This window comes from Streptopelia decaocto (assembly GCF_964273445.1).
Source record: "Streptopelia decaocto genome assembly, chromosome: 2".
In the NCBI taxonomy this organism is placed as follows: domain Eukaryota; kingdom Metazoa; phylum Chordata; class Aves; order Columbiformes; family Columbidae; genus Streptopelia; species Streptopelia decaocto.
Window position 1 is genome coordinate 86,800,610 of NC_138655.1, and position 27,472 is coordinate 86,828,081.

Consider the following 27,472-nt stretch of genomic DNA (forward strand, 5'->3'; position numbering starts at 1 on the left):
ACAAAATCCAATCCAGAATCAAGTGTCTTTTTTTTTTTTTTTTTGGTAATAGTATTTTTTTGGGGGGAAGAGGCAGGAAAGCAAGAGGGGCTGTGTTTGTGGGTGTGGTATGGGGTTTTGGGGGGTTTGTTTTTGTTTTTCTAAAACACAAGCTTGCCATCCAGAAACACAGCTATGGTCTTTTCATGGCAGTGGCAAATAAATAAATAAGTAAATAAATAAATAAATCAATCTCCATTTTGGCTACACATCTGATCTGCCACCCATTATTTTTAGGTACTTTCTATTACCTCCATGTAATATTTTGAACAAAATAGTAACAGTGACCGGTGATCTAAAGTTAGTGGTTTCAAGGTTTGTCAGGTTTGTCACCTAAGAGGGTAATTAAACCACCATTACTATCAAATACATAGCTTTGTTTAAATTCAACAGCAAGATTGTCATTCATCACATAAACACAGCAAAAAAAATTCTGCTTGGCATTATTGAGTAAACCTGCTAATTATGACACTGTTCCAAAATAATAGGCATGATTCACTAAAACATCAGTACTCATATCACCTCCTATTGTCTTGCTTCAGTCATCAGGCAAACAGAGGAACTGTAAGTGCAGAAGTGTTTGCATGTGTTTCTTTGTCATGCTGCATTCTTGCTATGGAAGTAGTCAAACCACACAGTAGTGCCCACTTCCACTTGTCCCTTGGCACCTCTACCAAGAGACTCCGGACAAAAATGTCCATTTGTGACTGCTCCATTCATTGTGTTTTCTCAGGCATAACACAAAAATGTTCAAATACCTCATATTCAGTAAAATCAAGCTACTTAGGCCTATCACAATAGTAAGTTTCAAGTAATGATCTAACAAACACAGGAACACAGTTGCAGACTACTGACTCACAAAACGGAGGCTGGAGGGTATTTCTGGAGATCAGACCAGTCCAGCTCCCTACTCCAAGCAGTGTCAGCTACAGCAGGCTGCTCAGGGCCATGTCTCGCTGGGTGTTAAATACTTCCACTGGTGGAGACTCCACAGCCTCTCTGGGGAACCTGGTTCCAGTGCTTGACCACCTTCAGCATAGAAAAGCTTTTTTCTTATGTTTAAATTGAATTTCCTGTATCTGAATCTTTGCCTATTTCTTTTCTCTTCACTGGACACTGAGAAAAATCTGTCTGTCTTCTTTACTTTTTTCCCCCAGACAGGTATGTATATAAACTGATAAGATCCTCTTGAGTTTTCTCCAGAATAACCAGTTCCAGCTATCTCAATCTTTCCTCCAAGCTCAGCAGTCCCAGCTCTTGCTCACTCTCCTGTGGCAGATGCTCTAATCCCTGGTCCCCAATGTTCACATCTCCTTCTAGAGAGCCCAGAAATGGACACAGCACTTTCGGATGCATCTCACCAAAGCTGATTAGAGAGGAATAATCTCCTTCCTCATCATCACCCTGGTGATGCCAAGAACACCACTGACCTTTCCTGCAAGGGGCACATTGCTGGCTCTTGGCCAAACTAGTTGGTCCCAGCCTGTCCTGGTGCATGGAAATTATTTCTGCTCAGGTGTAGGACTTTGCACTTCCCCTTTTTTGAACTTCATGAGCTTCCTGCTTGCTCATTTCTCCAGCTTGTTGAGGTCTCTTTGAAAGGCAGCATCTCAATCTGCTGCATCAACCACTTCTCCCAGTTTTGTATTACCTACAAACTTGTCAAGGGTCCATTCTGTCCCATCATTTAAGTCAGTAATGAAGATCTTAAAGTACTGGCACCAGTACCAACCCCTGCTGCACATCACTAACAACTGGTCTCCAGCTGGACTTTGTGCCACTGATTACAATACCTTGAACTTGACAGTTCAGCCTTTTTCCAGTCCACCTCACTGTCCACTGCTCTAGCCTGCACATTATCAGTTTGTGGATGAGGATGTTATGGAAGACAGTACAAAAATCCTTGCTGAAGTAAAAATAAACAACATTCCTTGCTCTCCCCTGGCTCAGTGAGCCAGTCTTGTCATCTTAGGAGGCTACCAGGTTGGTCAAGCCTGATTTCCCCACCATAAATGCATGCTTGACTACTCGCAGTCAGCTTCTTGTCCTTGACACGTTTAGAAATAGTTTGCTTCCAGGATTAGTTGCTCAAGTACCTTTCCAGGGACTGAGGTGAGGCTGACCAGTCTGTAGTCACTTGGATTCTCTGTCTTGCCCCTTCCAGAAGATAGCAGTGACAACATCTGCTTTCTTCCAGTTCTCAAGATCCTCTCTCACCAGCTGTTGCCACAACTCTTCAAAGACTCACGGTGACAGTGGCCAGCTCTCTCAGCTCTGTGGGGGTGTATCACGTCAGGGCCCACAGACTTGTGCAAGTGCAGCTTATTTACAGGTTCCAAAACTCGATCCTCTTCCACTAATGTTGTCTCCCTTGCTCCAGACTTTGCCACAGGTCTCAGTAGTCTGAAGGCTGGAGTTCCTGATGGCCACTCTTACTAGTAAAGATGAGGGCAAAAGAAGGCCTCAGACTTTTCCCATGTCATTTATCACCAGGTCTTCCTTTCGCTGCTCTATGTTGTCTTGTTGCACTTTACATCCAACACCAGATTCAATTCCAGGAGACTTTGGCTTTCCTAACCCCTCCTGCATATCCAGACAGAGTCTCTATGCTTCTCCTGGGTCATCTGACCCTGCTTTCACCTCTTGTGTGCTTCCTTTTTATGACAGTTGTATTAATACACTGAAGAAGCCCTGACCTGACATACAGTGCCACTGCTCAAGAACAGATTTAATAAATCCACCTATTTCTCTCTGGCACTCTAATTTCTCCCTCCTGTATCTTCTCTTCCAGCATCTCCTTATCTTCAATATCCTGAGTGTCACATATACATGTATTTTTAATTGTTGCTTCAAGCCTTTTCAGCTTCAACACTCCCTTGACATGATTCAGACTGGCAAAAACTGTTTCAGAGGTATAATATTTCATTAGAGTAATAAATAGGAAGATGTACAGCCCAGGTAAGGTGACTGTAAGTAAGTGTCAGAGAGGAACATATGAAGGTAATTTAATTCCATTTTGACTTCTAAGCTGTGCTCAAATGTTCTATAGAACAAAAAAAAAAAACCTCAGTTTGGACCATCAGAAATACATCACAGTATGTTTGGGATTGGAAGGGACCTCAAAAGATCATCTAGTCCAATCTCCCTGCTGGAGCAGGAACACCTAGGTGAGGTCGCACAGGAACATGTCCAGGCGGGTTTTGAATGTCTCCAGAGAAGGAGACTCCACAACCTCCCTGGGCAGCCTGTTCCAGTGCTCTGTCACCCTTACTGAGAAGAAGTTTCTTCTCAAATTTAAGTGGAACCTCTTGTGTTCCAGCTTGATCCCATTACCCCTTGTCCTATCATTGTTTGCCACCGAGAAGAGCCTGGCTCCATCCTCATGGCACTCACCTTTTATATATTTATAAACATTAATAATACATACATATGTATGCTGCGAGGTTGCAATACAGCCAAAGCAAAATCTGCCTTGAATACTTCTAACGTACCCAAGTATCAAGACTATGAAGGGTTTTCAACAGACAGATTTAAATCACAGTGAAAACAATCAAGGCAGAAGATCAATAATTTTGGAAATATCTGGGCTCATAATTCTATCCTCAATCCTATATTACTGCTCAGGTCCCATATTTTACTGAGGATTGGGCACTCTGGCTCTGAGGGGGCACCGTATCTTTTGTCAGTCAGCAGAAGGAGCTGCCACCGCCTGGGTCAACTGAAGCGTCTCTCTGCAGTGACTACAGTGATACCACGAGCCTGATGCCTTCAGGCCAACCAACTGGACTGCATCCAGCTATGGCAGAATGCTTCAGTGATCAAGGAGTAGCTCACAAGGGACAGGGACAGATAACAAAGATGCACTAGAAAAATAAAATGCAAATTAACAACTGTAGAAAATCAGATGAGCAACACCAGAAAGGAAAATGAAGCAGAAGTGGAAAAAAGAAGAGACAAAGGAGAGATCGAGGAAGAAGAGAGCTCTGCCTATCCTATTTCCCTGAATAATTTGCTAGATACAGAGTGCTATTCAAAGCCAGATTATTCAAAATGAGATGGAAGAATCCAGAGACATGCTGTCAAAGTAAATCGCTTTTGAATAAATGTTCTTATTCACATATATCAGTGCTATTTATCATGTTTGCACCCCAGTGAAGTTCCTCCTTTATTAACGACCTTTATTTTCATGTAAAATTTGTGAATTTTTGTATTGTGAGAAATGTTTCCCTCCAAAGAAATTACAGAATAGAACAAAGAGCAAATGAATGTGGCTTTCTTTGAAGTACCGCAGAAGAATTAAATCTATTCGCATTCACATTAGCGAATAACTGAGGTCTCTATAATCATGTTATTTAAATTCTGAATTTCAATACCTGTCTCAGGCAGCTTTCAATAACACAGTTCCTCACATGCATCAAAAATCAGTCTAAATTTTGAATATCAAAGAGGGAAATAAAAAATTGAAAGAACAAGATGAGATTCTTACACTAGAGGAATGTTTGGTTCTCTTCCTACAACAGGCATTAAAGGAAATGCTGCCAGGAGCACACACAGAAGAGTCCAGATCAATGCTGTGGTCTGAAGGAAGAAAAACAAATGGGATTTTTTGAAGGCCACATGCACAGACAATTGTCTCATCAGAAATAAAGTACTTCGGCAAGCTACTAACAGCTACTAGCATCTCCCACATGCAGAAAACCCTGCATCTATCAAGAATAAAATTAACTGAAGAAAGGGCACAGAGTCAGTGGTATTACAGCACTTCAATTTAAAACAGAAAAGATTCTCATTTACACAGCTGTCAAAATCCTATCAAAGACAATGAGAATTAAAGCTAAGCTTATGCTTAAAGGCACTTTCTCAAAGTCTGGCCTTCACACACATTGCAGTCACCAGAAAGCTGATGAGTAACCTTATGGAAGAAAGGAATAAAAATAATCTCATCAGAAGTTTGCAACAGCTATATAATCACCTATTCTCTAGCAATATGGTAACGTTTTTCAGTCTTTGAATCTGAATGCCATTTGATTTAACCACCATCATCATCCAAGTAGTTCTCCACATTCTTTGCTAGGAGGAGAAAAAAAAAAAAACTGTCCTGGGTATTTTATTCTAAATAAAGACATGAAGAGCTATATGACAAAGTTTTCAAGCTCAAGTCAGATTCAACTTCCTAAAAGGAAATTTTCAGTGCTACAGAACATTCTGCATATACCCAGCTTTAAGACAAGTTACTTGATGACTCAATAAAATTAAAAATTGTAAATAAATACAAGCTTCCATCTTGACAGTTCCTGCAGAGCAAGACTTAGCAGTTTGACTCTCTTTTTTTGTTGTTGTTGTTTTAATTACAATGTTAATGTTACCCCAGAACTCTAGGTTTTAGGTATCCTGTGAAATAAGAGCTGTTTGAATAAACTAATGGAAGAAACATCTCTCGTGTTAAAGACTGTGCCTCTTGACAAACATATCTAGAAAACTGTTTTCCTGGGAAAAATAGTACAGCAAGCTGCCTCTGAGGAACAATGTGTACCAGCTGATTGCAGACAGTAATGAGTTGACAAGGGGTTTCCAGGGTGTTTTGGGTTTTTTTTGTTTGTTTGTTTGGTTGGTTGGTTTTTTTCCTTTTGTTTTGTGACAAATGATCACATTACTTAAATAGTGGCAATCATGCATGTCAACACTTTTATCACTCTGACAATTTGATAAATCATGTGCATTTCATATGATTTTAAGTCAAACATCTTTTAGTTATCATTAACAGAAAACAAATCGCTAACTCATAACTACCCAAAAGTTCTTAAGCAGTCTTATTATCTTGTACAACAGATCTATCCAGATCTTACTAAACTTCGTTGCCTTGCTACATGCCGCTCATGACAGGGATCAGAATAAGAGCATAACTGAACAAGAATCCCAAGCAGCGTTCCAAGGAGACCAGTCCTAACACCCTAAGATGCAACAAGCTGTTAGTAATTTAAAATGCTCTTTTTAGGCAAAGCAACACAGTACCTTTGCTTGAACCCACAGTTGTGTGATCACTGGCCAGCCAGCAAAGATAAGAAGACCAATAGTAAGCGTAGAGCGGTAGAAAAAGCTGAAGACCTAGTCAAAAAAAAACAAAACCACAAGCATATTAATAAAACTTGCAATTCCTCAAAGAGGTAGTATGCTAGCAATTAGACAGCCTGTTGATACATACGGGTAAAATACTTACTAGTATTTCAATTCCCAGTGTACAAACCAAGAGGAATCCTATACACTGACTGATATGAAGTGACAAGAGATTTGCAGCAAGGTCTCGAATAACAGGAAGTCTGTTCAAAATGAAGGGTGGGAAGGGGGTCAGAGCACAAGAAACGTTTTGAGTATTGCTAACCCTGCCTGCTGTGGGTGATGGCTTGAGGCTCCTTCTGCCCAGTTTTACTTGATATAAAACCTACAACAAAACCCTCCAGCTTTTTCCTACCCATTTCTGGCACATCTTCACCAGCATTTGGACAAGCTTCAGATTATTCTTCAACCAAATCAACTCTGAGTTTATGAACATTTTTGTTTATGCTGTGCTTAATGTCCGTCACAACGGATGAAACATTCAGAAGCTTTAGAGAGAGAAAAAAATCCCCAGTTAGCTTTTCCAGTGTTTTATGAGGCAGCTTATTATCCAGCTGCAGTTGGTTTCGTTTCCTCTGAATCATACAGAGTTGGTATCCACAGAATGGCCAGTAGATTAGGTAGGTAACAGAAATCAAGCAGTTAACAAGCATTTTTGGATTTGGAGTAAAAGAAGATTCAAACAAGACATGTTTGTTTCAGTATCGGAGCACAATCCTCAACATGACTAGCATGTGTTCTCCAAAAGCAGCTGCAGTTCAGCATACTGGACATTTTGCAGGATGAGACTATTTGAAAATTATTGAAGAAAAGGAACAACCTGTCACTCTTTCCAAAAGAAGTCAGCTGCTACAAGTATTTGCCCCAGATTTTAGCACCCTTTTGCTACCATTATGAGAGTACTAAAAACATTTTGTCTTGGAAAGATACTAATCTATTTTTGCTAATAGAAAGATATCTTCTAGCATTGGTAGTTGTATCAGTCAGTTTGGAAACTACTCTGTATGCCAAACGAAATATAAACCAGAGTCCTCTGGAATGTCTAAGGAAGCATTTCAGGCAGTTCAATAAAATTATATCTAACTTATTCTTCCAAATTAGGGGAAGAACTTCATTATCTACAAAAAGGAAGCACAGACCTGGTTTTATAAAACATACTTCGTAAAAATGTATTCTTTACTTACTCTCTCACAACCGCATACCATACTGGTACTGGCAAGAGACAGTATACGTAGTATGTCCAAGGACGTGCTTGAATCAACAGGAAAAAAGCTATTATCATTCCAACAATGGCAAAAGCATAGAAGAGAACAGTAGATTCCTGAAAAACAAATGATTGGACAAACATTCCTGAAACAGCAATAAAATGTTTTAAACTACACACTATTTTCCATTTCTTAGTTGCACAGTGAATGTTATTTTAACACAGTCAGTCAAGCTGCTTTGTGTCTATGTACACAACTCTGGACACTGCTCCGAGCCAGATGAAAACAAACCAAACCAACAACAACAAAAACCCCCATGAAAACCAAAAAAAACCAAAACCGCAACAGTAGGATTTGAAGATCTAATTCTAAATATGCCTCTACATAAGGTCCTACAGTAAATTCTGCACAGGGGAGGCACACTTGCACAATCTGGAAGCCAAATGTATCCAATATTATTTATGTTCAATGGGTACTTGAAATCCAGTGGAAGTCTGAGATGCTAAGGGTCTCGGAAAATGAACTCTTAAATCTAGATTCCAAAACCTGACTTGGAGCATAACATTGAGTTCAAGTTAACAGCATTACGACCAAAACGTTTAATGAAAATTCCACAAGCACGTTTCCTTCTCCTGCTTGAGATGTAAGAAAACTAACTAAATTAAAATATACAGCATTAACTCCTACAGGAAAAACAAAACAAAACAAAATTACAACAAAAAACCAACAACAACAAAAACCAAACAACCCTTCAGGATCTAGAGACAGCTAATGAAGGAGGCTTATGACCAATCTTCCACAGAAGAGATGGCCTTACTCAGAGAACCTCCATTTTCAAAGTACAACAGATGACTCCAGTCACATTGCACTAAAGGTTCCTAGCATAGCTAGAACTGTTGTTACATTTAATCTTAACCTACAATGCCAGCTTTTTGCTTTTGTAAAAACCAACAAACAAGCAAACAAAAAACAAGAAGATATGAGATGAGAACATTCTCCCTACCACGTACTGAAACACATTCTTGGACTGAGAGAGATGTAAGGAGGAACATCAAAGAGAACAAGGAAAATTTTTAAATGGGTAATCTCAGACAGGCAGGCTGGCTAGTCCTTCACCATCAGGTAGCAGCAATCTCTCGACTGGGCAAAGAGGTGCATTTAAACAAGCACTCTGCATCTGCCTTTCATCTTGTCATTGAAATACCCTTCCTTACTTAGGGACATTCGGATATCAGAAGAATTACTGGTAATGGGAGATTATTTACAAGTTTTAAATAAACAGTTTTATCTTTAAGTATTGCAACTTGACATAGCACAGGCAGCTTTAGTGACTGAGCAGTCTTCAGCAGATTGTGTATGTAATAACTGAAGACACAGGAATGTCAGTTCCTTTGAATAAATTATGTAGACAGATATGTGACTATGCTAAATATGCTGAGAAGACATTCAATCAGCAGTCACACAGACCGGTTAACATTTTTTATGCACATCCCCTCCCTCTAACTGACATACAACTGCCTTTATTTAAACTGACGGCTAATGCAAGTTCTAAATGATTTTTACAACAGAATTTCTGCTAGGATATGTCATTAAAGTAAGAAAAAGATATGTCATATAGAAAGCTGACATAATGCAATTTTGTTATATTGATTTTAAATTTCACATTTGCTGACAGAGATAGAACAAATATGTATAGATATGATATGCATACAATATAATTTATCACTGAATTAGTAAACACATGCAATCAACATTTTATTCCATATAGAGACAAATATTATAGAGTCCAATATAGCTGGTCATGCACTGAAATCAGTTTTGCCTTTTCTGTGGATGTTTAAAGATAGATTAAAAGGTTAGGCTTCTTTGTAAGCAAAAAAACACACTACTCCATAAGAAAACAAGTTTTTTCACACACAGCATAATAAGTCAAAAACTTCTAAAGATGACATATACAGGATATGCAGTTTCATTATTCAGAGGCTCCTTTCAGATTTTATAAGGCTGTGCTTTGCAGAAGACTATTTGTCAGTGGTAAATTAGTTTCTCAGCAAAATTCTTTAAGTAGTTCCAATATTAGCTGTAAAACAAGTAACTTCCATATATGAAGCATTAGCCTCACACTACGATTCCTTAAGTATTTAGCAACACTAAGAAAGGTTAAATAGAAAAAGGCTTCTTACTAAAGCTAAGGAAAGAAAAATTCTACAGACAAAGAGCGAAGAAAACTATTTTTTTCCTAGCAGTGTCACTAGCATAAAATTTGCTTTAAACAAGTAAAATCAATATACCAAATGAAAATCTGATGTCAACTAAAAATGTGAAGTTTTGTTTAATGTAGTTATTAATATGCCAGATACCCAGTCTATTTATTGTAATTATTTTCTTCATATCTAACATAACATGCATCTTGGATTATTTTTTCTCAGTTATTGGATGAAAGAAAACCTAAATCATGCAGTACAGCACTTATGAATATTTTCCATTTCCATTTTGTTTGATCATTTTCATTAAAGGCCAAGACTATCTCATTTCAGCCAGTAGTAAAAACCTCAAGATAGCATGATAGGAATTTTCTCAGAGTAATATATTGAAGGCAGTAAAGATGCTAAGTGAATGCTCAGTCTCATTTACATTACCAAATGAAACAATTCCTTTTATTCTGAAACAAATCCTTGAAGTTTGAGAGATTTTTTTTTTCCCCCTCCCTCAAGGCTTTAATCCTTCTCTAGTGACATGTTAGCTTTTTGCCTCTTCACTTTTTTGAGGTATCTCTTTTCCTGATGAATGACTGAAAGCGAGTTTCATAGGATTTGTACTTCATGAAAAATCAAACCATAATATTCTTGTCAAAAAGAACTTTCCTTCCTCTTTGATGTCTTCTGCTGCACTCTTACAAATCACAAAGAACAAGACAGCAAGTTGATCTGTGAAAGCACAGTTCACCTTTCTATTATAACAAGTTATACGTTTTAAAACCACCATGAATGGACTGCGCGGCATCTGAAAACTGATTTCACATTGCCAAAGAGGACAGGAATAAAATAATTTACAGGCCGATTTTTTTTGACCTTAACAGCAAAGAATAAAAATAAAAATGGAAGCCTGAAGTCTGTGTTCTTCTAAACTAGCATTATTGTAACAGAGAGCTGACTTTACTACGATTAATGCTGAAAATTGACTTCTGGTTAAAGACAGAGCCTCTAATATTTTTAAATCACTATGTTTGCTTACACTTGCATTAGCATCTAGTAAAATGCACAGCTGTAGTAAGGAAGAAACTTGAGAAAAAGCAGTACTGCATACTCAGACTTACATGGTTTAGGAATACTGATCCAAATAAATGGACCAAATGGTAACACTAAGCAGGATTACAGTAGCTAGGAAACTCCACAGATTGCCAGTTTCCACATGCAGTCAATGGGCCATTTGCCCCACACAGAAAGACTCTGCATACATATGAAGCTGAAAACTGATAGAAAAAAATATATTAGCATGTTTCCAACCTACCTTATTATTAGCCTGGACAGTTCTGGTCAAATTGGTGTGGGTCTTGATAATCACCAAAATCACATAAGTCGTCCAGCCCACAAAACCCATTGCAATACTTAGACCCAGGAATAACCTGTCGTAAGTATGGTAGTAAGACAAGCCTTCCAAAGCAAGGTTAATCAGGGTTTTGCACAGAGATACCTAGAGGCAGACAAAACATAAAATTACGGTTTAGAACAGAGTCAACTCCACTCCACAAATCGACCTAATTGACAGCAACTGGGGCTCAAGAAGCTCCGCCACTGTCAGCACACGGTGTCCCCTCTGTACTCAGGCGCAGTGTTTTGGCCAGCGCCAGCTGCTGGAGTACATGCTGCTTTGGACTCCTGCTGGACATAAAGTCAACCATCACTTGGCTCCTTTGTCAACTTCCTTGGCCACAACAGTGGTCAGATGGCAAAAGCAACACAGACAGCACACCTTGAACATCACCTACTACCATGCATGCCACTTGCTTTTCCCATGAATATCTGACATATATATATACAGTCATGTGCTTCTGAAGGCACAACATTTACATAAGAGCAGGATTATGGATGCAGCTGAAACATGGTCCCTCTCCACAGCCTGAAATACCTTCTTCCTGGGCTTTGATGTCCTCTACTTCAGTAGTACTTGATACCCCCAACACTTTGGCTAAGCAACAGAGGTGAATTCAGAGACTGGAGTCCCAGTTTCATACACAAAGCAGTTGCCTGGGGCTCTCAGGGTGCAAATAATTTGGACACAAGAAGCACTGCACCCAGTCTAATCACAGGTCCCCTTACTCAGTACCTCCACTGGAGAGATACCACGATAAAGACTGCTTCTTCCCCACACTGAGGTGTGCTGACCCCTGTGATTTACACAAAGATGAGAAGCTCAGCTGTGTAATTTGTGTTCACAGAGGACTCTCTGGTGATTAAAAGATCCATAAGGAAGAGTATAGTAAGAAGTTGAACATACGTGACGATGCTTCTTTATACATCCAGATATCCAGTTGGGATTTAACAGCAATAATCAATAGAAAAAGCTATGTCAGCTACTGAAGAGATCACAAATCTGACAAAGGGCAAGCTCATCCAAAATAATGTAATTCACAAGCATACAATTATGAATGCATGTTTGCAATGCAAAGAGCTGCAGAGTTGAGGAGGCGAAGAATCATCTACACCCCAGCAGCTGGTACCACGCTGACCTTTCTGCATTGTGATATATGAAGCTAAGCAGGGCACAGGCACAAGCCCAATGTGTTAGTGATCAAGAGTGAGCCTGAACACATGGGGCACTCATGTGAATAAGAGGTAAAAGTTCATACATAACCGATAACACAAATTCATACATAACCAAAACCACAAACTCGCAGGTTCTACTGCTGAAATGCAAAAAATATCTTCTGTAAGTACATGTGCGACAGCCAAGCCAAGTAGCAGTATTAGGAAACCAAAAAGAAAACCTTCTCTCATAGCAACTGATCCATTGATTTAAACTGAACTATTTCCAGTTTACAATGTGGTAAATAAAAAGGCACAAGATATAAAATAGATTTAGCTGTCCTGTGCATAAAATAGTAACTTATTACCTTGAGAAACACATTGGGAAAACGAAGAGCTGAACCCTAACACATAAGGGAATTATTCTTCCACGCATCAGGCACGTAAAATGTAATCTTACATATTCAACTTTTTCATGTGCCTTTTAACACAAGGGTCAGTGACCAAACTAAACCTGTTAAAATGAAACACTTCTCTGCATCATTTAGCTTTACAAACTATATCTGTGAACGTGAGAATACAAGCACTGGTGAACTGCAACCAGTCGAGTAGCCTGTTGCATAGCGAGTGGCAATAAATGCTTAGAACTGGGAATTTTGGGATTTTTGTATTACTGGAACTGGGAAGCACAGAATGATTCCACATATGGCTCCCAGTCTCAACAAACTGAAAGGTGACATTAAAAACAAGAACAGCTGGTTCGGGTAAAAGAATAAAGCAAAGCAGGATCTATGATGGAGCAAAACATCACACATTTTTTCATGCAAGTAGCTGCCTAAGAAGTGTGAACATGAAATATATTCCTCAGTTTCTCTCTCAATTTACCCTTTTCTACAGTGGAAAATAAAAACATACACTGTGTGTTAGTATACTGTGGAATGTTTAAGTTTAAGTTAAGTTTAAGAAGTATGAGAAAAAAATAAAGCACGTTGGTATTATTCATTAGAACTGATGTCAACATGCAAAATTTTGGAGACTTACAGTGGGATTTTCTTTGTATTAATAAGTGAGATATGCAACATAAAGAAAAAGGTTTTATTTCAGTTTCTTTTCAAGTTAAACAAATCTAAATATTTAGTTATAATAGAAGTTCCTCTAGGAAGTTTCTAGAAGGCATATAGCAAAAACAGACTTACCGCTTCATCGTACTTGTGCTGCTGAATATATAACCTTGTTTCCTTTAAAAAGTTGATCTGTTCAGAATCAGAAAGTGGTCTGTACAACAATATAAAGATATATTAATGTTTCTTCTTTTCACAAGCAGAGGAGGAGGCAGAAAAAATTAACTTTGTAATAAAAAAATTACTCTGGAATGAAACATACCAAAATATTCTGAACTTAGAAGTAATTAGGTAATTGGAACTAATCCGTTTCTCTACATTCATCTTTGCACTTTCATCAACACTGCTGCTAAGTTATCCCAAGATCTTTGCATTAAGAGATATTTCTTTTATGTGGGTGTTCCTATCTAATACTGCTGAAAATTTTCTCCCTTATGCATTATTATTGACCATTGCTCTAGACAAGAAGCACTTTACATACATAGAAGAATTAAGCAATTTAACCAATTTGATAGATGGTTGTAAGTAGTTTGTAAGCCTGTCAGCACAGAATGAATTGTTCATGTTCCACACTAACAGTAGATGATGCCAAACAATCTTTGAAAAAAAAGAGCTTGACTCCAGTTACACAGGGAGCTGTCAGTAGAGTCCCCAGAACAGCGATAACACAGTCACCTGGCTACACTGAGGTCAGTGATTAAAAAAACATCTCTTTGATTTTAATGAATTTGATCACCAACCTATATAACTGCTACAATTCTTCCCTTACAGAAAGTAGCAACATGGAGAAAGAAGCCAGTCAACCAACTTCCAACAAAAGAAGGTGGAAGGAGCCACTTGTCCTGGACCATTTTTTTTCCCCAAGTTAAGGATGGCAGCAGGCTGGAGGATCCCAGGCTTAGCCAGGGCAAATTATAAGCCACACCACAGTCAGTGTCACCCTAGGCACCACAGGTCACAACTTTCTGATAGCTGATGAACACATAGAGCATTTTTCCTTCACACGTTCCACACCACCACTGTGGTGCAGCATCATCTCCTCAGCATCCCAGCACATGATGGCCCAGCTGCACGTCTGCCTCCCTCCCTCACAGGCCTCACACACAACCACCAACTTCATGTTTCAGGCTGGGCCAAATCACAACCAGCCCTGGGGTCTCACTCCTACTATTTAAACCAGCACCAATCACCAGTGAGTCACCCAGCTGAACCACAGTGGCAGGTCTTGATCTGAGGTGCATTAAGAAGAGTATGACCAGCAGGTCGAGGGAGGTTCTCCTCCTCCTCTACGCTGCCCTGGTGAGGCCACATCTGAAGAACTGCATCCAGTTCTGGGCTCCCCAGTTTAAGAAGGACAAGGAATTACTGGAGGGAGTCCAGCAGAGGGCTACGAAGATGATGAGGGGTCTGGAGCATCTTTCTGGTGAGGAGAGACTGAAAGAGCTGGATCTGTTCAGCCTGGAGAAGGCTGAGAGAAGATCTCATCAATTTTTATAAATATCTCAAGGGTGGGTGTCAAGAGGATGGGATCAGATTCCTTTCAGTGGTGCCCAATGATAGGATGAGGGGCAACAGACTGAGAGGCACAGACTGAAGCACAGGAGTTTCCATCTGAATATAAGGAGAAACTTCTTTACTTTGAGGGTGCACGGAAGCACGGGAACACGCTGCCCAGAGAGGTTGTGGAGTCTCCACTGGGGACTTTCAAGACCCACCTGGACCCACCTGCACACTTCTGTGCAATCTGCTCTGGGTGAACCTGCTTTAGCAGGTGGGTTGAAATAGATGATCTTCAGAGGTCCGTTCCAACCCTAACTATTCTGTGATTCTGTGAAATGCTCATTCCAGCAGCTCCCATCAAACACCTGGGAACCACTTCTGCCTGCCACCCAGAAGCAGTTGATACATCATCAACAATACGTATGTAGCATCTTTTGAGCCCTGAAATATATTAAAAGGATCCTGTTTCTGAATAATCTCAATTTTTATTACTAACAACATCCTGGTGTATTTTGATACTGTTCCCTGGAGTTCAGAGCACAGCAGTACAGTGCAGGAGTCTTCTAAAACACTGGATGACAGAAGCAGCAATGTATCTTACTTTTGAGGAGATCAAATAAATCAACTGTATTAAAAAATGTTTGACTTCATTCAACCTAGAAAAGAGTTGAAGGGTGGTATCTATAAACAGGAAGAGAGAGGTCCCATGGAAAAGGAAGAAGGGATGAAAAGATGATGACAAAGCAATGGTAAGTGTTCGATCACCTTAACTTGGGGGAAGAACAAAGGATTTTAGAAAACAGTTGAAAAATAGCAAAATGAATGCTGGTTGTCCCTGCACCTTCATGAAACGTCCCTATGAAAGTCAGCCTCACAGTTCCACAGGCCAAGGCTGATGATGACTCCAGTTAGAATCAGTTCTTCAAGTAGGAGAACCAGCCCAAGTGCTTCCTCAAGGAAATATGTAACCCTCAAGCTTTGCTAAGTTTTTTGGCAGGGGAAAGGGAGCAAAACATCAAACCAAAGTGGGAGTTTTCACCATGTAAGGAGATTAACAGGAGGGAAAAAGGTATCTTAGTTTTTATGTAAGAATTTTTTAAAAATCTGGAATAAATATTAAGCAGCTTTAATTAGGACATAAATATATGCAAGATCTTCCTGTGTTCACTGTCTCATTTTAATTTTTTTACACATACTATTTTCTAGGGATTTTGTCCTTGTCATATTCAATGCAAATTTTTAATAATCTAAAACAGTCTTATTTTTATCTTTATATCTTTAATCATTTAGCTATAAAGCCCTTAATTATCTTTTTACTCTCAATGAATCATTTTATTATTAATGAACAATAGTCTTTACCTATTCCTTCTCAGATGACAGCACCTGGGATGTCTGTACATGGATGGTGTAACAGAATAAATGGGGGTTTTAAATAATAAAGATTCAGAAATTTAAATGCAGAATCATTTTGTCAAATGGGGCTACCGTTAGCAGGTTGCTTGTTAATTTTGAACAGCTAACATTATACCATTAATATCGCCTTACTTCCATATGCATGCCTTTCAAGACACTGAATTTATAATTGTCTGCAGATTGTTTATTAATTCTACCACCGCTCATATATAGTTGTATCAAAATGCAAGTTTCATCCTGAATGCAAGGGCTGATCATCATCTTAGATATTTTTTGGCTCCTTGTGAAGCGAAAACTCAAACAAGTGATTACAGAATTTTTGCATCTCATACCAGGCTAGAAGAGTTACCTAATACACTGATTATCTCTCAGTTCAGGAATGGATATAGTTCACCACAGGCAGTTTATTGTTCATGGAGGACCCTGATTAACTTCCTAAATCTGCAAAAGTAGATGGGAGATTTAAAAGGAGGCCCCCCCTTGCTAGATGTAGCAGAAAGCATAAAGAGACAAAGCTGAGCCAGGAACAGAAGTGGAAAGTTGCCTATAGAAAGAAGCCAGGAACTTTAGAAATTGTGATTCTACAAAACCTACAAGACTCACCAAACAACAAAACTGTAAGGAAAATTTAAATCTGAGAAGTTAAAGCTTGAACTGTTCTTAGCAGCACTGAATTTTGAGTTAAGCTATTTAAAAGTTTTTGAATACAAGATCAACAGTGTTAAAAAGAAAAAAACCCAACTGATCAGAGTTATTTCCTTGTGATTTAGTATGTCACATACTAGAGGCACTACTAGTATGCCAATGTATTCTCAGGGTCACTTAATGCCCACATACATGCAACTAATATTAATGGTAATGAAATTAATTTACTGATTATTAGAAAGATTCTGAACTCTAAAGAAAACTAAGTTATGGATGTACATGTTCTTCCCAGCTACCCATCACCAAACTCCAATTCTATCAAATTCAAGATGAATAGTCTTGACTAGTAAAACCAAAAGTATTTTTCCATAACACAAAAATATCTCTATTAATTAACAAACACACACACAGACACAGAATTTAGTCAGTGGTCTCACCTCTGTCCTCCTATACTTTTCTTGAAAGTTTTGCAAAATACATGCACTCTAACTCTTGAGGTTTAACTTAAAAGAAAAAACAAGAACTCTAGGGACACATATATTATAAACGCACAATGCAATCATAATATCATAAAGACTCTAAATACTTAAGATTACATTCTTCACAGGAAGCAATGGTAGCACTAGAAGAGCAATTTTGTTTTTCCCCCGATGGCTATCAGAGATTAGCTTTCTAGTTCCGGACAGAAATCACAGCTTCACCCACAAATAAGCATAACAAAACAACTGGACTAATTGTGCAAGTGCTTGTATACTATCCTGAGACATTAGCTACCCTTGTCATAAATATACCTGACAAAATTAATCTTTCCAACACAACATTCATGCTTCATATGAACTAAGCTATTTGACAGCACTAACAACAAAGACTGTGATGAAGTACATTCACCACAGCAACGTTAAGGGAACCTCTCTTCAGCCAATGAGGCTTGTTTGGCATCACACTACAGAAATTACTATTCCCAGTGGCATAGGTAGCATGCTGCATTCAAAACATGAAATAAAATCTCAGCACAGAAGGAGATGTCTCGCAAATACATCTGTTTCCACCACTGCTTCTCTGTTAATTTTTTTATGCTCGGTTATTTGGGTAGTGATTTATAGTTATTTTACAGTAAATTTTCCAGAACTCTAGTATAAAAAGTAACCCCTGAGAATCTGTAGTATTTTAACACTTTAAATGCAGTAGACTTAATAATGAAAATCAAGGAAGCATCACAGACCTGCAGATGCAACATATAAAGAGAACGGTTGAGATCTTTGCCTATCTCACCATCAGTTGAGAATAAATTTATTTCAGCTTCTTCACTCCAAATGCATACTTATCCCTGTATGTAACACTAACAGATACAGGTGCTTGAGGACTTATTTCTTGAAGGACTAAACCTCTTCAAAACAAACTCCACATACCCGACCACTGTCAGCTCTCGCACACCTACACCATTCTATCACTGCCCTTTCACACTCTCCACTAGGAAAAAAAACAAAACCAAAAATCCACCACCACCAACCAACCACCTGTGCATCTCACAACCCTTTGAGAGTGGCAAGATTTGCAGAAGACATAGAGATGACATTTCTATGACCCATATCCACCAGCAGCACCAATCCAGCAGGAGCTGCTCAGCAGACTTCAGTCATCTGACTTTTCCTATCAGCTGTTGGGGGACAGGGAGAAAAGGACCAATTCCTCCTGTTCATCCAAAACTGAAAAAGGCAGAGGATAAGGATATACAACACTTGAGCTTCATGGTAGCCTCAGCGAGTCAGGGAAAGGCCATCTGAATAAAGCCTGCTAGGAGTTCATATGGGTCACCTTCTGAATGCCACATAAGGCAGACCTTCTCACTGGCTTTGCTGTGATACTTCTAGCTTCAAAATGGTTGGCAGTGAAAGAGGCATCAGACTGCCACTGTTCAAACAACTCCAGCAAGCCCTTCTGCCAAAGGGCTGTGCAGTCACAGATTCCTGTCCTCTTCTCCAGAAAGAGCACCTCTGGAATCTCAGGGACTCGCAACCTGAAAGAAATCCCCCAGGTTAATGCTGCACCTCTCTTGATGAAGCTTTTCCACTGGCATCATCCTGCCGAGCAGCCCAGGGGTGCTGCCCACCCCTGTCCTCCTGCTGTTTAGTCACCAAGAGGGCAGGTGCCAGCCCCGCTCTGCTCTCACCATGGGAGAACACTGCCAGCAACACCAGCAGCTGAATATGCTCCAAGTCTGTTGCCACCCATCCCCCTGCGAGGCAGCCACACTGTGGAGGAAAGATCACTTCCAGACCAGCAATTCTGCAATCAGCTGAAATAGTAGTTACAGGACCCACTATTACTGCTCAGATCCACATCCCCGCTGCTGGGAAAATGGCATCTTGAAAGCGCAGATGTAAAACCAGCCTGACGCTTCCACAGGGCTGCTGTTCAGAAGTGCACCACTAATGGAACAACACTTTTTCCAAGCCTTTTTCAGAGTAGCGACAGGCTTCAAAAACATACTCAGTCTCCCACAAAGTTGCCTTCAAACATCCCCACTGAACAAAAGAGATGCACCTCAGGAAGAATCAGGTGGATAATGGGCAACTAAAGACACAGATCTTGCATTGAACAATATTCATTTAGCAGAAACATGATTGAATGCTTATACCTGCTCCACATCAAGTTCACGCCAGTCGCCAACCCAGGAGTGCAGAGACTTGATGTTAATGATAATGCAATCACAAACTAGCCTAACTCTACCATTCTATCATTTCTTTTGAAGGTATGGTGCACAGCCTTGCAGGTGCAGAATACAAAACCTTCCCACTTCTCCATCAACAGCAGAGAATCATCAGAAAGAAAGTGAATGTCAAGTGATGCAAAGTCGTCAGTTCATTCACTGAAACTTGGAAAAAAAAAAAATCGACCAACTAAATATTTCAAAAATCAAAGTCTGGAACCATGATGTTTGCTTTCTGTTCAACCCGGTGTGCAGTATAGAATACATGATGTTACTAGGGGCAATGATCAGGAAAATAAAATGTGTTACAGTTCTATGGACTTCACTAAATTACCTATTTACATGAATTTTAGTAGCCAGAAGCTTATTTTTCCCATTTTGAAAGTGTGTTCAATTTCAGTTCTTCAGATGAGACTAATCAAAAGAAAAAATTGTTTTACTGTATCTGCCAAAGACAGCCTGAAAGCATATACTATTAGATAGAGAGAGCACTTTGCACATTTTAGTTTTCATCTAAGAGTGAAGTTTCAAAGATTAAATTATTTGGTGGGTAATTCTGTGATCCTTAATCCATTTAGATGGCCTGAATTTTAGTTGTTTACTAAAATATTTTAAGGTAAGCTACTATAACAGGAAGTCCTATGAACTTGATTTTCATAATTCAGGAGTAAGATGCATGTAGTTCACAGATTTTAAAAATCACAGCAATGTTTTCAGTAAGCTAGAGCTTAAGCTTAGTCCATATAAATCTACAATAAAGTGTTTATTGTGGCTTCCTAAAGCCCAGGACTCCCAACATTCCCTCTCTCCCATCTTGATCTACTCTCTTTTCTCTGGCTGTTCCATTTCCAGGAGTTTCAGTCTTGGGCTGTCTAAATTTAAAGTAGATTTCTGTGGTTTTGGATTTTCTGTTGGATTGTTAAGCAGCCAGTCTAGCTGTAGGTTTGTACTCAGTTATCTTTGCACTTTTTTTTCTTTTAAGAAGCATTAAAAAGCACCACTGCATGTATCAGGCACTCCACAAGAAAAGAGTAAGGAAGTCAATAAAAGGCTCCTGTTTCAAGTTCTGAGGTTTTTGTTCTTTAAAGCATGAACAAACGGAGGGGACACGCACTTTAACAAGCCAAAGATAGTAAAAAGTATCTTTACTGACACATTGCAAAAACCTACTAGCAGATGTATGCTTTTGTATTCAGATTTACAAACAAGCAAAGGAGGAAACAGCGGGACACCAGTAAAACCACAGGAAGTGGTCCGACTGCTAATGGTTTAATCCTGGACTGTCAAGTCTCAGGAAATAAAATAGCCTTTTAATTTCCAGAAATCAGCATCCCTGATGCAGCATACTCACATATTCAACAGCAAAGTGCCTAAGGATATTTATGTAAATCCTTCAGACAGCAAAGATGAGAGCAAAAGGAGCAGGCAAGCTAACTGCCAGCTGCCAATTCCCTGAACAGAGAGAAACAATTAAGATAACTGGGCTGCACAGAGCAGATTTTGCATGCAAACTACTACAGCAAGAGCTGCGGACAAGCAGAGGCCAGGAGGGAGGAGGTCATGCTCTGAAGCAATACCTCTAGCCTGCCCAAAGAGGGACTGAGAAGGTGGATGCAGGGTCTAGTGGGCAGGGGTTTTGCCTGAAGAGCCAGCAGGACATGATGCAGCGGCCTTGGAAAGGGAAACTGCTTAACGGGGAAGATGAAGATCCATGAAGGAAAGGAAATGTACCATTTTTTAAAGTGTCTTCTATTTTAGTACTGCAGGGGACGTGTGCTGACTCTAAATAACAATGCCCTACCCATGCTGTAAGTCAGCCCCCATCTCTGCAAAACATAGAATGATTTACAGAATCACAGAATCAGTTTGGTTGGAAGAGACCCCCAAAATGACTGAGTCCAACCATAACCTAACTCTGGCACTAAACCATGTCCCTAAGAACTTTATCTCTACATCTTTTAAACACCTCAAGGGATGGTGACTCCATCACTTCCCCCTGGGCAGCCTGTTCCAGTGCTTTACAACCCTTTCTGTGAAGAAACTTTTCCTAATACCCCATCGGAACCTCTCCTGGCGCAAATTGAGGCCATTTTTTCCTCTCATCCTATCATTTGCTACTTGGGAGAAGAGACCAACACCCTCTATGCTACATCCTCCTCTCAAATAGTTGTAGAGAGTGATAAGGTCCCCCTTCAGCATTCTCCGAGCTAAACAGCCTCAGTTCCCTAGATATCTGCAGTGTTGTGGGTATATCCTCCTCTGCTCCACAATTCTACATGCCAGACCTAAATCATAGTGACCATTTTCCAACCAGTTCCATTCAGAGCAGGCAGCTCGTGCTGTGTGCGGGCAGGTACCTAATAGCAGGGCCCCACGGTCACCAAAACACATGTCTGGACAGGCCCCCCATACAGATTCTGACCAGGAGACCACTGTACATCAAGGAGCTAGTGACCCACGTACCAGTTAACCTGAGCAGGCCCAGTCCTGTGCTGCCTGCCCAGCGTGGCTGCAGGCTGCGCTGCACAAGATGCCCCAGGACAAACCCAGCCAGCTTCTGGTAGCCGAGGTGCCTGCAGGCAGCTCCCACTCCATATCTCCGATTACGCTGCCTGCCTGTCCTCATTGTTGTCTAGAAGCACAGCAAGTTCTCATGTGAACCTTCATTCTGTTTGAGGGTAGAAATGGTTAGGAGATTTGATTGCGTGCAAGAAAAAAAAAAAAAAATCATCTAATAGGCTTGAATGACCAAAAAGGGAGAACCTCTCCACAGACAGCATCTGAGCAGTACCAGGGAAAAACCCATCGGGCTCCATCTGATGCTGCATGAATGCAGGGTACCCAGCATCTGAAGGGACACACGATTCACTTGCTACCTGTATTCTTATTTTAATTTTATCTTGTTAAAACAGCTATCTTATTTAGCTACTTGTTATCAAGCCTTTCTTATTGAGATCCAGAAAGAGCCCTGCACTGTCTCTCTTACATCATGCTCTGGCACAGAACACCCTCTGCCCATCCCATCCTACCACCTGCCTGTTCACCCTCCCTCACCCTAACTGCAAGAAGCCTCACAAGTTCCAAGAAAAGGCTAAGGGGATTTATGCAAGTAGATGGAGAAATACATGTAAAACTTGTGATATTTTATCTTTTACATTAGCCTCTTAGCTCCTTCTAAAGACCTTACCTACTTCCTACTTGATAGCAAATCCAATTATGCCTGGTCCTCCTGGGCAGAAGCTGCTGCTAGTAAGCTTTTCATGTACAAAAAGCTCCTGAGTGTGCGGCTGAAACCCAAGACCAGCAGGATGCCTGCTTTCTAAGAGGATTGCATCGTTCCTGAGCAGCCTTTAACAGTGCTTCAGACACAGCCCATTCAGCAGAAGTTCACATTTTTGCCAAATAACATGCATTTTATAGCACATACATTGATTTCTCCACAAAGAAATAATACGTTCACTATTGAATCAAGTCTGCTTATTAAAAACAAACAAACACACACACACAAACGAAGCCACTATTTCCATTTGAGCATTTTTGTCTCTACAGCACTGCATTTCTGTTTTTTGTTCACATGCATATACACAGGTTCCTAAAGCCAAGAGTGGAGGGCAGAGGGCTGCCAGTCTGCCTCCCCAATACCAGCAGGCTAAAGGTGCCCGTACTGGCCTGCTTGTCCCAGCTGACCCAGAAGCATGCTGGTACCTAGATCCCCACCTGGTAACAGAGTGGGGACAAAGTGCAGAAAGGAAAAAGCTGGCTGCCTTTCCAGGTTCCAAGTTCACAGAAGCTGCTGTCCCTCATTCCTGACCACAGGACAAAGTGGCTGAAATACCTTCACAGATAAATCAGTGCCTCTGCTAAATCAAGGTTCCTCTGGAGACGCAAAGTATTCAGACAAATGGACAGAGAGAGTAATCACTGTTATAAAGACCCTTCCCTACTGCAATAGCTTCACCCTTTCTTCCTGACATTCAATCCTTATGTTTGCTCTTGCAATGCATTATCACACATATCACAAATAGCTCACATATTAATGTTTATTTAAATAAATGCAGTTTATTTAAACAAAAGAAGAACAGGATGCTTTAAAGGACGTACTATGTTTAATGACATCTTAAGGAACCCTACCGCACTTAAGGGTGGAGGAGAAATCACTTGTTTCACTTTGCTCCAAATGTCAATTTTCTGGAAATATCTAAGTTTTAAAAGGCCATCAGACAGAGGGAATAGTGTAGTGCTGTATTTTCGGTCAGACAAAAAAGAAAAGAGAGGTATTTGTGCATATGACATTTCTTTGAAGTTGCTGTACATCTTCAAAGAAACTCTACATTTAGAAAGAATGGTTTTTTTCTATCAGCATGACAAATACATGATGTGTAATTACGTGGAAAGACTCAGTCTACATGATTGATACTTCCTTGCATCAAATCCATGCAAATGCTTAAGGGAGTTATATCTCAATTCATACTGGAGGGCAGAGGAAATGGAAAGAATTACATTTTCATACAGTGAGGGAGAGGCATATTTTTATTTAATAGCTGTACCATGTACACTAAAAATGCACTGACTTTCTATATAACTATGCAACTTATAACTTGATTATACAAACAAAAATAAGTATTTGGGATGATTAAAGTGTACTATTCAAACAATTACTTTAAAAATGCAGCATCAAGATGGTATGGGACTTCGCATATATAAGACACAAACTTGACTTTAAATAAGATACTTAAGCTGTTCCCTTTTAAAAAAAAAAAAAAAAAAAAAACAAACCAAAAACCAAACCTCCTATTGTTAAAACTTCAAGACATTCAACAAAAAAACACAGCTAGTAAAAAGCAAGTACTGATTATAATTCAGCTGCTTCTCTCTCTCTTTTTTTTGAATATGGTGGTTCTTAAAACACTGCTGGTGCTGCCTTACTGTGAGGCACCAGAGACTGAACAGCTGGAAGCACAGCCTTCCCTGAAAGCACTGTATAAACCAGGCATACTCAAAAAGCACTCCTGTGCATTTGTGTAATTCAATATCTTAGATCTCTCCTACCTGTTGGGATAATCAAATTGCATTAATTGGTTAAGAGAATTTCAGTACAACAACTGATGTCCCATCTACTCACCTCACTACACTGTCCTCATCCTACTCCTTGCAGGATTACTTTCAAAGCCCAGAGATGCCAGCTTTGGGAATGCTTCTGCAACAGTAGCATCTGGCCCCTTGGCACACTTCTCTTCAAACTATGCCAGCTCTGCACTTGCCTTGAGGTACATCAAATGGCCAGAAAGCTAATAAGATAGCTCACCAACCTGGACATCAGTTTTCCTCTGTCAGCGATCTTCAGATTTGTCCTCCCTCCCTCTTCATTCAAAGCATCTGGTGTCTTGGCATCTGCCTTTCTTACACATAAAAGTCAAAGAATTGTTTCTGTGTCTCAGAATCGTAGAAAGAAAGCCTCTAGTTTTGCTAAGCAAGTAATTTTTGAAAAGTTTTTCACAGCTGGAAAAAAAGGTAGGCAGTGGGAAGGAACCTCATTTCAGACAGTAAATCCCTCCAGGTATCCAACTGGAATGGCAAATAAGTATTCTAAACAATTATTTAATATAAGCTTTGCAAGTAACTTGCATACAAGCAAGGGATGCTCTTCTGCTCTTGCACGTTCACTCCCCTGGGCCCAGGCTGTGCACCTTGCCTTGCAGAATCAGCAGACACTGGCAGCTGAGCTCTTTCTGAAAACTATTCCATACACTTTCACAGGGAGCATCAAGATATGCTTCTACACAGATTTTTTTCCCCTTGATGAAGGCACCTTGGCAAAATGAAAATGGCATTACTGGCAGCCAGTCACATTCTTACTAATAGATAGAGCTACCTACACTCTGACCTGCCTCAAACCTGGTCAAGTAGACACTATTGAAATTTCCATCATTCTGAGCTTTAAGTTACATGTTTCAGGCACCAGAAGGGTTAAAACAACAACTCAAATCAATGAAGAGTGGTGGAAGAAGCTATTAGTGCCTGAATGAGAGGACAGTAATGCCTAGCAGAAACACAGCACAAAACAGCACTCACCTGCAGCAGCAGAGAAGGCCAACCATAGATCAACACAAATTAATGGGCAAAACTGCAATTAAACCTGAGCCAACAAGTCCAAATAACATATAGGTGTGCAGAACTGCAATCTCCACACCATTACCAATTAATCTGAAATGTAGCACAGTATACCAAGAGATCTCTTGCTCCATATAGACGAGTAAGCTATCCCAAACTTTGCCTTTTCAACTCCTCCTGAAAAAGGTAGAGTAACTCGTACCCTTCTATACCCTTTTATCCACCACCAAAAGTAGTCACAGTAAAGTCAGCAGAAGGGGGTACATGCCTTTCCCTCGGTATCTCACTCTGCATCAAGCAAAATTTGTTTGAAGAACTGACCAAGGTTGTCTTATAGTGATACACCAGATGATGATCTGCAGCTGAAGCTCAGGCTCATGTCCACTACTCACACACAGTCACCTCTGCGTGAAGGAGGGGATAGATTGGTAGCCAGGTCATGTCTAAATCTACCTCAGGTTTTCCTTCAATTCCTGCAAGCTGGAGCACTAGGAAGTTACATGTCTGCTTAAAAATAAGTTGGTGTTCAACCACTTCATCTCAACTACTGGTAACTGCTTGGACAAAGGTCCCTTGGTAGCTTCCCAGACAGGGGCCAAGTTTTGAAAGTCAAGGAGAGTTCTGAAGACTAATTAGAATCTGGCCAAACTCCCCCCTCACAGCACAATGTGGATAAGTGTTTGTATTAATGTCTGACCATCTGGGGTATGAGTCTGTTTCCCTAGAATGAAGATAAAAATATATCATCTTGAGGAAACAAAGGAAGTCTTTACCCATACAACAGTAAGCATAGGCACCTTTTGTGGGGTAATGCACACATCCAGGGAATTACTTTGGTTTCATACAAAAAACCTTTCCTGGAAGGGCCCATTAACCCCAATCCTGATTCAGAAAGGTTAGGAATACCTGAGGATAACAATATTTATTTTTGTAATGGGCCATACCAAAGTAACAAGCATGTTCATACCAAGTTCGAGTCATATTTTCTAAGTGATAAACGTCTCAGGCATTTCTACTTAAAACAATCCAACATGTCATGAAAAAAGAAAGACACCAGTCCACAAGGCAATCAATAACAGTTAGCTTCTTTAAAGATAAATTTAGCATTAAGAAAACCCATCCTATTTTACAGAATCAGTCATTTCTCGAGGAAAGGTAAAATTTAAACAAGAGCTGTGAAATCAAACTAATAGTCTTCCCTGCAGAATCAAAGATGACTGACCATCCTTTTCATCTGGCATTTTTGTTTCAGATAGATCAGTAAATTCTTTGATAATGCACCTGTCATTCTTAATCAGAATTTGATCCAAAACATTCATTATGTGCCCAAGAATGACTTGAATCTCAGAGACTGTCTGGAACCTTTCCCTTTGAAGATGCTAGCAGAATAAAATAACACAGTAAATCTCTGTTCAGAAAGACAGCAATCTTTTTTAGCAATTAAATGTACTTCACAGGAAGAGATTCAAGTACTTTTTACTGTTGCTATGATTTAAAGATCTTAATTAACATCAGTTTTATTGCCCAAAGGAAAACAGCTGCTCTCGGTGGCAAAACGTTTTTGGAGCACTCCTCAAACTGAAAGCCAAACTGAACAGTATCGCGTGCACTCAGAGCAAAGCTTTCAAAAACCTTTCGGGGGCAAAGAAAAAGGAAAAAGCAGCTTTAATTGGATAAGACTGAAGGGTAAGTGGGTCAGTAACTGCTCCATACACAGAGCCTGCAGACACACAAATCACTACAGAGACTCCTTCACAGCCCTGGAAGTACTAACAATAGGCAGCACAAATTCTAAAGATTTTGAGCTGCTTTTTTTGGATGCAAGGTGTTTTGCTTGCTTTTCATTAGAAGAAACAATTCTTAGTTCAA

The 27,472-nt window shown here is 39.9% G+C and overlaps 1 protein-coding gene across 1 annotated transcript in view; it reads right to left on the minus strand.

Moving 5' to 3' along the window:
* The window catches only part of PIGN (phosphatidylinositol glycan anchor biosynthesis class N), a 105,844-nt gene that overhangs the window by 31,472 nt on the left and 46,900 nt on the right, over positions 1 to 27,472 (minus strand). Inside the window, exons 13-18 of the mRNA XM_082045731.1 lie at positions 13,300 to 13,378; positions 10,869 to 11,051; positions 7,338 to 7,474; positions 6,257 to 6,356; positions 6,052 to 6,144; positions 4,526 to 4,617 (exon numbers count right to left, since the gene is read on the minus strand). Coding sequence (XP_081901857.1) covers positions 4,526 to 4,617; positions 6,052 to 6,144; positions 6,257 to 6,356; positions 7,338 to 7,474; positions 10,869 to 11,051; positions 13,300 to 13,378 — 684 coding nt within the window. The remainder of the gene's footprint in view (positions 1 to 4,525; positions 4,618 to 6,051; positions 6,145 to 6,256; positions 6,357 to 7,337; positions 7,475 to 10,868; positions 11,052 to 13,299; positions 13,379 to 27,472) is intronic.